A 13,365-nucleotide genomic window follows, 5' to 3' on the forward strand; every position below is an offset into this window, starting at 1 on the left:
ACCTTGGATAGTTATAGCAAGGTGTTTTTTGTGAAATAGTTATCAATGGTATTAAAAATTATAGTGGCTTAAGTCATATAATAGGAGTGACAAGATTCAAAAGGACATCTTTTGACAATATCATTAACCCTTCCTATGTATGCTGGGGTCGATTCTAGATATTGTTTTTCCTACTTACAAACTTTCTTTCCTTTGTTGTTGTACATGGATAGATCTTTACATATTGATTAAATAGTTAGTGCACATTAAAACATTTCATTTGTTGAAATGATTTCTTAGATTTGAGTTTTTTTTGGTAATTCTCACTAATTTTGTTCACTTGTGTTTTAATTGTGTTTGTTTTGATCAATGTAGCCTTGATGCATCTAAACTTGTGTTGAGAATTCAAATCTACTACTTGATGGGCAAAAACAAGCTTTAGGCTCTTCCTAGTGCTATTTTGGTTTGATCAATCTTTGTGGGAGAGTCTTTGCTTTCATCAAACTTAAACGAATTTATCAAATTTGATTGTTGATTTCATTCCACTTGCCAACAACCCTTTGAGGAAGGAGCTTCCGTATCTAGGATAACAATGATAAACTCTTCTCTCTTCAAAGTTCATATTTTATTACCTCATAAGTTGATTCTCCTTAAGACATTTTTAGCTTCTTTAGTACTTGGTCTTCAACTTTCCCAATGATTTTGAGGGGGTAGGTTTTAATCCCTCTTAGTTGAGCTTTCCATTTTTCCCTTTCTCCATATGAAATTATTTGTAGGAGTTCAAGAGCTCTCTTGCTTCTTGGGGCTACCCCTCTCAAATTGGATCTTGTGGATAGTTGAACCTTCAAATTTCTTCGAGAAAGTTACCATTAATCACTAGGCTGCTTATAGATTCAGTAGCAGAAGCCATGCTTTTGTAGAATAGGCCCTGGGTCTATTGGGATCCTTCCCATTATAACAAAATCTTGTCTAAGAGCCCTTTGCTTAGATCTAGTTCAATGAAAATCCTTGTGAAAGAGGATAAACCCTTCCTTGTCTTTGCTTTCATCATAACAAATGAACGATCCTAGGGTGTTCTCAACTTAGACGAGGGTTTCCTCTTCCCAAAAGTGCATAGGGAGATTTGGAGGCTATGCCCAATTTGGGATCCTTCCCATTCCATCAAAATCTCATCTAGGAGCCCTTTGCTCAGATCTAGTTTAATGCAAATATTTGTAAAAGAGCATAAATTGTTTCAGTATTTGCTTTTGTCATAATAAATGAATGACACCAGGGTGTTCTCTACTTAGGCAAGGATTTCCTCTTCCTAAAAGTGCATGGGGAGATTTGGCAAATGCACCTAAAGTAAGTTGAAGAGAGATACTAATCTTGTATTAAAATTTAGATACCAAGGGTCCATGAAGAGCTCTTCTCACCTTTGGAAACCTTAGGCCATGTTTTAGGATCTGATTTTTCTACACTTGAGAACAAAACTATAAAGAAGCCTTTGTCATAGAATATTACTGGATAAGGCCATTAAATAAGCCAAAATTTGACCAACAATAAATGATTTCCTTGATAAGTCCACTTGAAGGTAATCCTTGGTGGATTTGGTGTGTTCTCCTCAAAAAAATGCCCTTTGCTAGACATTGAGCCATTAATACCTTGTGGTGGTCTGGGAGTGTGGATTAGGGCTTCCTTGAACGAGAGAACACCCTTAGATTCCATTGGACTCTAAGGCTACCTACGTTAGATCATTGGGCACAATACTTCTTCCAAGACAAATCACCCGTTGAGTGAATCCCACTGGGCATGATAATTCTTCTAGGACAAATCTTCTATTGAGCTAGGGTAGGAACCTTAGGCAAGCCCAAGCATGTTGCTCTCTGTACCTCCTTGTATGTAAAAACACTAAACTTTACTAAATATGTGGAAATAAATGAAGAGAATTCACCAAGTAAGTTTGAAGCAAGAAAAAAAAAAAGAAAAAGTGCAGAACAAAAGGGGTAGTGAGACCACGAGGCATGATACTTCTTCTTGGATGGATCTCTCACTTAGTGAATAACAAGGGTAGGAAGCCTCATCTCTTGCAAACACATTGTTCTCTTTATCTCCACATATGTAAAACCACTAAAATTTACTAAATATGTGGAAATTAAAGAAATGTGAAAATAAAGTTGAAGGTACAAAGAAACAAAAAGCATAAGGACTAAAGTAGTGTTATTTATTTGGGCTGGGTTTCCCTACGGAAATATGGAACTCAATATTTGTGAACTATTATGATTAACAAGGACATCACAATGCGTGCTTTGTGACAAAGAGGGCGACCTCTACTTGGTCGAAATATTTATTATGGCTATACATGGCATATATAGTGTGAGGTTCATAAGACCTTCATAATATTTTGAAGTTAACAAATTAGAAGTTGGGTAAGTATGTTCCACTTTGAGTTTTTAATAGGACACGGGAGTTTGTATCAAAAGCTTTTCTTTGTGTTTCATTGAGTACTAATAACATACTTTTAAAAACTGGAATCGATGACAAGATTGGTTCACCTAATAAATAGGGTTTCAAACTGGAATCGGTCAAACTAGGACTAGTTAGATCTCGATGAACTAGTTTAAAAAAACACATGAAATAAGTAATTTTTAAAGAAAAAAAACTATTCTAAGATTTAAAACCATGATTCCAAACCAATAGACACAAAACATGCAAAGTTTGCTCATGTATATACCATGTAAAGGTGAATATATCAAAATGGCACCAAGTGCAATACATATCAACAACAAAATATATAATCAACGAGGCTCTAAATGGCCACTATAGTCCAAAAGCAAAACGTACAAGCTATGGAGCCACTGGCCTACTACAAGTCTACATATATGATATTAGTGATCAACATTATCACTTGAAATTTGAAATTTCTCATCGTGATCAAACTTAGTTGTTTGACTCTCGACTCCCAAACTTTGCAATTGCTTGAGTCACAAATTTCTCTGTTGGTTTAGTGACTTGAGTCTCAAACTTCTGAAGGTATTCTGCCCTATTTTCCCTATTACTTCATTTGGTGCTCCACATGGCTTTACATGGCCTCCTATCCCAGCCAAGTGTTGCTTGAACCTGTTAATACCCCCTCCTTCAATAGATTTTTGGCAATATTTGCAGATCATTTTGTCATCAATCATATCACGATGAGCCCACGCAGTGTACTTGGCTTTTGGAGGCATGGTGGCTACTACTTAGCTCAAACTCTCTATTGTTCCACTACTCTAGCAAAAACTAAACACTCTCCAAGCTCACAATGAAGCTCACAAAAACTCTAAATGAGATGTGTGCGGCAAATGAGAAGGGAGACCTCCTTTTATTTAATTGGAGGGGTTGTTTTTGGAGGGAAATAACCCTTCTTTTCCCTCCAAACCTACTCACAGGTCTCCAAGAATGCCTCTGGTGGGTCCGCGGCCGGCCTGGCAATGAATCAACCAGTTTATCTAAAAAAAGGGCAAATGAGGCTATTAATCGGGTTTTTTGACCAGTTTAGTTGGTTTGGCCAATGAACTGGCCGGTTTGATCGGTTTTTGGTTCAGATCGACCAGTTTTTAAAACTATGACTAATAATAGAAATGCTTATCTTTCATGGTGGTCATGGATACTTTGTAGGAATTTGGTTTTAGCATATCAAATAATGTAATATTTTTCACAATGAGTGTTTGGGTGTACTTTGGTTTATGATTATCAATTATTTTTTTGACAATGGTGGTAAATGTTTTACTAACTTTTAGTAAGAGTTGTTGGGATTTACAAAGATTGAATTTTAGATGAGAATTGCTTTCCATCCTTGAACATAAAGTTTAAAATAATAATTAGTCACACCATAGTTTAGGGGTCATGAATTTTTAGTCACAAACATCCAAATACATAGAATGCCAAATATCCCATATGGGTAGAAAAGTTACAATTGTAAAATGTCCCAAACACTTTACCTTTTCAAATATGGCTTTGAAAAGTTACAATTGTGCAATGCCCCAAACCCTTGACCTTTTCAAATATGTCTTTGAAAACTTACAATTGTGCAATGCCCCAGACACTTTACCTTTTCAAATATGTCTTTGATTTTCTCTTATGGATCCATTATCCATTCTAGATCCCATCTCCAAGGCAAAGGCAATGGTGATAAATGAAGCCATTGTACACAAAAAAATAAATAAATCATAACGTTTCTTAGCTAATTTCAAAGATCCATGTTCAAGTTTGAAAAGTTTTGAACACGGGTCAACCAAAAACAGGAAATACATGATTCACATTGTGTTAATCAATCACTTTTGAACCTGGGTCAACCCAAAAAAAAAACAAGGAAATACATGATTCACATTGTGTTAACCAATCACTTTTGTCTTAGGATATAAATGTCGAGTCTATCTTAAGAAAAACACCATTGATGTGGAACAATATTGAAATATAATCTATCCCGTGGATTCTTGAAGAGGTTGATCACGTTTATTTTCAAAAATGTGTCGTCAATATAGAAAAAAAAAAATAATGAAAACGAATTTATCATGTCAATTACTAAAGTCTTTAAAGTTGGTTGGAAGTTGAAATTATATTACTAAAGTCTTTAAAGTTGGTTGAAAGTTGAAAGTAAATATAATGATATAATGTATAATTATATAATGCAAAGGATGTAAAGAGCACACTAATGAGATTGAAAATTATTTTAAGGTCCGGAGGGCTTGCGCTTCTGAGGGCAAGGGCCTTTCAGGTTATAAGTCCTTTCCCTTCCAGGACCTTTCAAAAGAATACCTTAGTTCCGAAGCCTTCTCGAAGTCCCTAAAAGGACCAGACCTTTCAAGGCCTTACTGGCTGGAAGGAACGAAGTATTCACCCCGAAGAAGACCTACCTTTCTTCTTCAAATGGCCTAGAAGGTCCGGAGGGCTTGCGCTTCTGAGGGCAAGGAAGTATTTACCCCTACCTACCTTATAGGGCCTTTCTTCTTCAAATAGGTCCGCCTAGAACTAGATTCACTTGGTCTTGCCATGCCTAAGTCACGTGTAAGGGCCTTGCCATGCCTTATGTCACGAAGTCAACACCGGGAAATGTATCTTACGTTATTTACATGCACTTGACTGTATAAAATAGGTCCGCCCTGGACCAGCTAGGCTTACAAATATTAACAAATTTTACTCACTATGCAAATTATGAAATATTTAACAAATTTTACTCACTATGCAAATTATAAAATGTTTATTGATGTATTTATAAAATTATTAAAATTTATAATGTTTTTATATACGCTCTCTATATAAGGTTGACTATTTTTAAGATAAAATAATTTTATATTAAAATTTAGACAAATCATTTTTATAAAAAATAAAAATTGACATTTTTTTATTATAAAAATTGACATTTTTTTCGTTGAAAAAATCATGGAAAATTAATTCACATGTAAATATTAACCCTAAAATTTACACTTAATACAAATCAAAGTGACTAAATGATATTATTTTAAATGTGATAAGCTTTCTAGTCATGTATTCCGACCTAATCGACATTTTTAAAATTTGATTACCTTAATACCTTGTCATACTACCTTGACACATTAACTCTCATAACATGTACATAACCCAAAACCAATACAAACATGGTTGCACTGATATACAAAAGACACAGTGCATATAGACAAAGAGATTGTTTTAAGTTGTTTTTTTTTTTCTCTTAAACTTTGTACAATTACTTATTATATACCAGCATAGATTTATTTTAAGTTTAGATTTAACATGAGTAGAGAGGGATCAAATTTTTTAAGGGTCAAATTTTTTTAGAGTGCAAAATACAATGTGTTATTTTTCATTATTTAAATTATATTTTTGAATGCTAAATAAAGTATATATAAGACCAAATAAAAATTTTAACGATAAAAACTTATTATTATTATTATTATTATTTTTTATGAAGTTAATATCGACATAAATTAGTTAACATAGATTTTCAAATATTTTATTTAAATTTCTTGTTAAAATACTTTTGAAAAGTATAAGATTATTATTATTTTTTATAAGGTTAATATCGACATAAATTAGTTAACATAGATCTTCAAATATTTTATTTAAATTTCTTTTTAAAATACTTTTGAAAAGTATAAGATTTAAATATCTGATTCACATTTTTTTTTTTACTAATAATTATTTTACAACATATTCATATTTTTATTTTTAAAATACTTTTGAAAAGTATAAGATATTTAGTTAACATAGATCTTCAAATATTTTATTTAAATTTCTTTTTAAAATACTTTTGAAAAGTATAAGATTTAAATATCTGATTCACACTTTTTTTTTACTAATAATTATTTTACAACATATTCATATTTTTATTTTTAAAATACTTTTGAAAAGTATAAGATTTAAATATCTGATTCACACATTTTTTTTACTAATAATTATTTTACAACATATTCATATTTTTATTTTTAAAATACTTTTGAAAAGTATAAGATTTAAATATCTGATTCACACATTTTTTTACTAATAATTATTTTACAACATATTCATATTTTTATTATTTATAGCCGACATTATTTTTCTATTTAGAATATAATAATTTTAATTTTAATTTTAAATGGGCATGGATGGACAAACAAACTTACACATCCTCTCATACTGTTTTAGAATGAGTCTCTGGGCTCAAAGATCATACTAGGTTGTAAAATGAGCTGAGACCAAAGATCATACTAGAAATGAGCCTCTCAGTGCAAAAATAAAATAAATAAAATAAGATGATATTTTTTTGATTTTATAATTATTTTAAATTTGAATTAAGATTCATTTAAATGTTAAATAAAAAACGATTTATTCACTTGAAAAATATTATTACTAAAATCATGTAAATTTCTTTTTTTTTTATACGCCGACAAAATTCTTGATTATGTTTAAAATTCAATTTAAACATCTTTAAAAACGTATTTATAAATAACAAAATATCTTCTACTTTTTATCCTTTTCTCTTCTTAGACTTTATAAAATTATTTATTATATAAAATATGACAAGACGACAATCTGTTTTTATGTTTTAAAGATATTTATACATCACCTTGACATTGGAATGAAGTTAGTTGGCCAGTGGATTGACAGTTGTTTGTTGTAAGGCTTTATGATATTCACAATTCGATACGCGTAGTTGTTGAAATTAAAGCGGAGTAGTTGTCCAATTATTATTGCGTCAATGTGTGGTGGATGTATGGATTCATGGTTCAAGCTAGCTTATGGATTTGTTGCAACAGAAGCTCGTAGTTATTTAGTTTAGTTGAACTCATTGCAATTGTTGTGGATGCTTTAATTTTAGTATACCCTTTTCATCAATCATATATATTTATATTTATATTTGTAAAATAAATGTTTGCAATTGTTGTGGATGCTTTAATTTTAGTATACCCTTTTCATCGATCATATATATTTATATTTATATTTGTAAAATAAATGTGTGTTTGTTTGTTTTTTTTTAAGTTGTGGTTATTTAGTTTAGTTGAACTCATTGCAACTGTTGTGAATGCTTTAATTTTAGTATACTTTTTCGTCTATTTTTTATTATTATATATATTTATATTAATAAAATAAATATTTTAATTCTAATTTTTTTATAAATTTAAAAATACATATTTTTTATTATATATATTTATATTTATATTTATAAAATAAATATTTTTTTGGTAAGTATAAAGTTAATAATACATATACTTTAAGGGACTTAAATTGTGATAATATAAATATAATTATATTTATATTATTTAAGAGATGCATATTAATTTTGTTTGTGGTTTAGTTTGTATGAAGTTTTTAGTTTCCAAAAGACTTCTAGATTTTATTAAATCTGTTACGAATGTCTTACTAGTAAAAAAATCCTCCTTTCTTTCAACATTAGCACTATAACAATAGTCACACCCCACCTAGTTGAATACATAATTTTTTAATTAAATTGTTATAAACTCCTTTTATTTGGTTGTTAAAACCTTCTCTATGTACTTTTACTTATATTTGGAGGTTAAAACCTTCTGAATGTAAACCTCATTGTTAGATTGTGTATTCTGTGGCGTACGATGTTGTTAGTATTTTATTCGAAAAACACTAACTACACAGATCTTTGACCACTTGGGTTTGCAAATAGTTTTCTATTTCAATATCAACAACTTCCTAGAGTGTGACACCAAATGGCGGTCTTCGTCTCCTAACAGTTGAGAAGCAATGGACTTAAATGCCAACTAAATCTTCAACTAAATTATTTAATAATACAACCGGAGGATGGAAGACCTCGTAAAATCAGCTAAGGGGCCAAACGAACGGCTCCACGCCATGTGTCCACCCGCTTCACCAACTCTGTCCCCTTCGCTACCACTCTCGATCGATGACATTGAGGCTATTCTCTTATACTGTCCGTGACATATGTGTTTCACGCTTCTTCATTCCTCCGAAGTTCCTGCACAATGGATTCCTGCACCTTCTCCCCCGCATTACGCTACGGTCATACGAGATGTGAGTCCCTGAGCGCCAACGCCAATGGCGCCTCTGCATCTCCAATTGCCGCAGAGAGGTTCAGGGTTCGACTGCCGCGATCTGTCGTCTCCCGTGTTTTTATGGGCTATAAGATCCGGAAGGGGAAGAAAGGCCGCGAGACTGAGTATCCGTGGCCGGAGAAAATCGACGGAAATCTTAAAGATGGATACCTGAGATACTTGTCAAGTTTCAAGCCTCTGTCTACCAAGCCTAAGCCCTTCATCCTCCCTTTCGAGAGGCCAATTGCCGATATCGAGAAAAAAATAGCGGAGGTAAGTCAAATTCTCAACTCATTCTGTTGTCGATCTGGTTCTGTTTTACATCACTTTGAAATACTTTGTTCTTTAGTTCGAATTTCTCCAGTTTGTGGTGAGGAGGTTAAAGTTTGCTTCAGCTTAATTCTATGAGGTTTTACTTAAATTTTCTTTAAATGGATCGCAGTTGAGCTTAAGAAAAAAGTAACAGAATTCTGAGTTTGAGCTAAATGTTGCCGTTAACTTGGCTTCTGTTTAGTTCTGTGATTTGATCGCGTGTACGTTGTCGATTGCTTGCTACGTTCTATTTGAGTATGCTTTATGTTTTAACTTTCAATTGCAGTTAAATTTGTTTTGATTTTTTGTTTAAATTAGTTGTTCATTTGTCCCGAGAAAGTGAAAACTGCTGTTAAGTTGTTTAATTTACTTTGAAACGTAACGAAGTTATCGATTCATAGTCCGCCTCTGTTATTGTGCTTTAATTTGAAAGCTTTTAACAGTCTTAAACTTGGAGAAGAGAATGGAGGAGGGGTTGATTTTTTGAGGCTAGACAAGTTTTATCTTTTACTTGGCTACCAGTCCTTTCACTAAAAGGATCATTCCATGAAGGGGGATTGATCATTTCAAGCTAGATAAGGTTTATCTCTTACTTGGTTGTATTTTTCACGGCATGTGTTTTGTATCTGTGATGGAACGGATTCTGAGCTTGTAAATTGGTTCATGGAAGACGTGACTTTTTTGTTTTTACTGCCTGTAGATAAACATCCAATTCAGGCAAGGACAAGATGTTGATGACAATATGGAAAACCTTGGATCCATTGCTCTGTCAAGCAGTGTCTGTCAGTTGGTTACATTTCCTTCTACCTTGCAAGATAATTGAAATGTTCTGCTTGACTTACAAAAGAGTTTAAAGGCCTTAATAAACTTTTAACTCTCTCTGGGATCTTGATTTCTTTTGAGAGGGTTATGAAACCAAATATATTTTACCATATATATGCAGAGGAATCTGTAGAGAGAGAAGCTCTTGCTATCCAGGAAATGAAAGCAAATTCTGTTTCTCCACCCACATCACAGCCAGCATGCAAATAACATAGAGAGCATCAACCAAATCAGCAAAGAGGTTGAGAATGAATTCAATAATAAAATTGGATTAGGGAAGTCTCAATACTTTAACATCAATTAAATTTTGACATTCAGATCCGAGGGAAAGGAGGTAACTGGTATTTGCCAAAATTTCTGAATAAAAATTTAGTGCTGAAGCAGAAGAGATACAGGATTTTGTGAGGTCACCCTATGCATGCAGTTATCAGGATGCCATTGACTTTGGAATGGAATTTGTCAATGGAAACTCTGGTGATTTAGAGATTACAGATGTTTCATTCATCTACAAGCCTCCACTACGGTGGCATATCCCTGTGGTGGGATGTTGTTCCACATTAATAATCTCACTCTACTGCAGGCTATTCAGATCTTGAGCTGCATTGAATTCAATCATTGCACTTCACCAATACCATTTCTGGCAGTTTCTGTTTCTCCTTTGCAAACTGGATCAAAGAAGAGGAAATTGGTGTAGAATTGAGAAAATAGTTTCACTAAAAGTTTAAGTTTGGCAAATTCTTATGAAAAATAACATTTTTTCTGATCTGATCTTTTCTGTGGCATTGCATCTACTGATAAATGTGTACAGAGAAAAGTCAAGAGGGTTAGATTCTCTTTAAAGAACAATCTTTCCTGGAAGCAATATGGTTCTTTACCACCAGAGAGCCCGAGACTGCCTCCATATTCCACTGTAAGGGCAAGTGCACTGAAGAAAAGAGTTCTTCTAGGACTGATTTGTATCATAGAAGCTCTTGATATCCACAAAGTACCAGTAGATCCTGTTTCTCCACATCACAACCAGCATGTGAATAACATAAAGAGCATCGACCAAATCAGTGAGGAGGTTGATAATGGATTCAATAATAAGCTTAGATTAGGTTGCCAGTTGCAAAAAGAAGACCTAGTTTTGGGCAGATGGATTTCAAACAGTTGAAGTGGAATTTTGATCCCAACAAGGAAATCTAAACTGTAGCTCTTGTAGAAGACTCTAGAAGAGTTTATATTGTAGTCAAACCTAACCACTAGTAAACTATTGGGTTGTGTTATAATCAGGCCACTAGGAGGAAAAGGGGTTTCATTCTTTTGAGTGCATTTGTTCCATAGTTGAGCAAAAATAGCCAAGAGGGATAGGAGGTTGAGTAAACAGAGAGGATAGGCCATACTTCCATTAAGAGAAAGAGAGCGGAGCGACCTCACCTTCCAGCTTGGTTTTTCTCCCGAAAGGGTTTCCCGAGTCATATCGCATGTCAAATGTGTGTGTGAGATTTTATTTCACTGTTCTCTATTTTTTGCATAATTTTATATTCGCATGCATGCACTATTAACAGTGAATTTATAGATCCAAAATTCTAATAAAATTGTAATAGTGTTAAATTTCAGATTTTAACTATAATTTTATCATATCTGTTGTGACGAATTGTCCAGTGGAATATCCACGATAGTTTACAGATCATTTTGGTATCAGAGCAAGTTTCTTTGGGTGTATTGTGGAGATTTGCAGGGGATCTAAATCAGATGGGCCAAAAGTTGTAAAACCCTAATCATGGCCGACGAATCTGGGAATAACTCTCGTGAGCTTGTAGAGAGGTTTTCGTAGTTGGAACAACAAGTTGTTTATATAAATCTTAATGTAAATCTCCTCATGGTGGCTTTGAGCAATAACCTTGGGATATTTGGAGAAGATGGGGGTTCAAATGCAGAGGACAAATCAAAAGGGGGATTAGGAGATTGAGGAGAGATGGAGAACCGGTCGAAGAAAAATCTTGGAAAAGATCAACCTAGTTCGAGTGCCGTGAATCAATCACAATCCCTGCTTAAAATGGAAGTAAAGGTTGATATCAAGCCATACCACAATGAGATTGACCCTGTGAAGCTAATGCACTAGTTGCAACAACTAGAATTGTATTTCAGTGGCCAACAAATTGAGACCCCGATTTTGGAGGGAGCCTTAATAGTGACTAAGTGGGAGGACTTCAAAACCCTCATTAAGTCACAGTTTTACCCTATTTGGTATGTAGAGGACCAGTGGATCCGATGGCACTACTTCGAGTAAAAGCTAGGGCAAAGTGTGCAATAGTATACCATAGAGTTCAGAAAGATGGCCATAATGCTAGGTATCTCCCCAAAGAACCGAGATGTACTCCTCAAGTATTTGGGGGGTTTACATCGCCATCTGCGAGAGCAAGTGATGTTGTTCAAGCCCAAATTGGTGGATGGGGCTTGTGTACAAGCACAATACTTGGAGAACACAGCCTTGAAGAAAGCGTCATCAAGTGGATCAAAGCAGAAGGAGTAACACCACGCTTCTAATGAGGAGAAGGAGCAGATGGGGGAAAAGATAAAAGACGACAAAGACAACACGCTAGTGCAAAGATCCCAACAACCACTGCAACCATTGCAACATTGATGACCATATAGATGAGAAGTGCTGAAAGATTCATCCAGAGCTTAACCCAAAGAGCAAAAAGAAGAGAATAAGAAGAAGAATCTCATGGCCACTGATTTGACCAACCAAGTGGAAAGCAACTCAAATGTGGATGAGAAGATCGATTGTACATCAGTGTAGAAGGAGGTGAATTTGAGTAGCCTTCAACAACAGGAAAAGAGAAATGACCAAACTCTTCCATATAAATATACAGGTCAAGAAGACTGAGATTGATTCTTTGTTTGACTCGAGATTGCAGGCAATTCTCATTGCAACAACGCTGGTCAAGGAATTGAGATTGAGAGTTCGTGATCATCCAAGCCCATATCCACTAGGACGGGTAAATAAGGATGCAGAGTTGAAGGTAACTAAACAAAGCAAAATTAGATTTGCCATCAGTGCTGATTTTATTGATGAAGTAGAGCTAGATGTGGTTCCCCTTTATGTATGCGGAGTCATGTTTGGGAGTCCCTACATGTACATAGATGCAATATTCATGTGGAGAGCCAACCGGTATCGACTCGTCAAGGATGGAAAATCATTCACCATCAATATGCAAAAGGGCAATTTGAAAATAACACTGGTAAGTGCCAACCAAGCCAAAAATTGATTGGTTTCAACAAGAAGTATGTTTTATTGTTTTTAATAGAAAATCAGTCTGTAGAAGACTCAGTAAGAGGCAAGACATCCTTGGAGGGGTGTACTAAGAACCAGAAACATGAACAAGAAGAGTTGCTATAAACATACATGGATGCGTTCTGAGAGTCTAAAAGGTTACCAAATTACCACCTAAGAGGGAAGTGGAGCACGAGATCCAACTAATGCTGGACTCCCCATTTCCAAACATTGGGCTATACAAATAGTTTGTTATAGAAGCAAGTTAGGCGAAGAAACAATTGTGACAACTACTAGAATAGGGTGCCATTTGACTAAGTACATACCATGCGGGTCACCCATCATCATTGTGCCAAAGAAGGATGGGACTTGGCAAATGTGTATAGATTACAGGGCGTTGAACATAATCATGCTCAAGAATAGGTGCCCTCTGCCCAGGATAGGTGATCTGTTGTATTAGTTACAGCAAGCAAA

The 13,365-nt window shown here is 34.3% G+C and overlaps 1 protein-coding gene across 2 annotated transcripts in view; it reads left to right on the forward strand.

The window, feature by feature from the left end:
• LOC149165871 (uncharacterized) overlaps positions 1–13,365 on the forward strand; it is a 41,294-nt gene that overhangs the window by 5,119 nt on the left and 22,810 nt on the right. Inside the window, exon 1 of one of the 2 annotated variants that reach the window (XM_089432410.1) lies at positions 8,309–8,771. The exons of the other annotated variant lie outside the window; for it this stretch is intronic. Coding sequence (XP_089288536.1) covers positions 8,430–8,771 — 342 coding nt within the window. The 5' untranslated portion in view covers positions 8,309–8,429. Of the gene's footprint in view, positions 1–8,308; positions 8,772–13,365 lie in introns of those variants that run through there. 2 annotated transcript variants of the gene reach the window in all.

The sequence above is a fragment of the Pinus tabuliformis genome, chromosome 5_1 (genome assembly GCF_031772625.1).
Source record: "Pinus tabuliformis cultivar Carrire ecotype Pingquan chromosome 5_1, CPIR1, whole genome shotgun sequence".
Lineage (NCBI taxonomy): Eukaryota > Viridiplantae > Streptophyta > Pinopsida > Pinales > Pinaceae > Pinus > Pinus tabuliformis.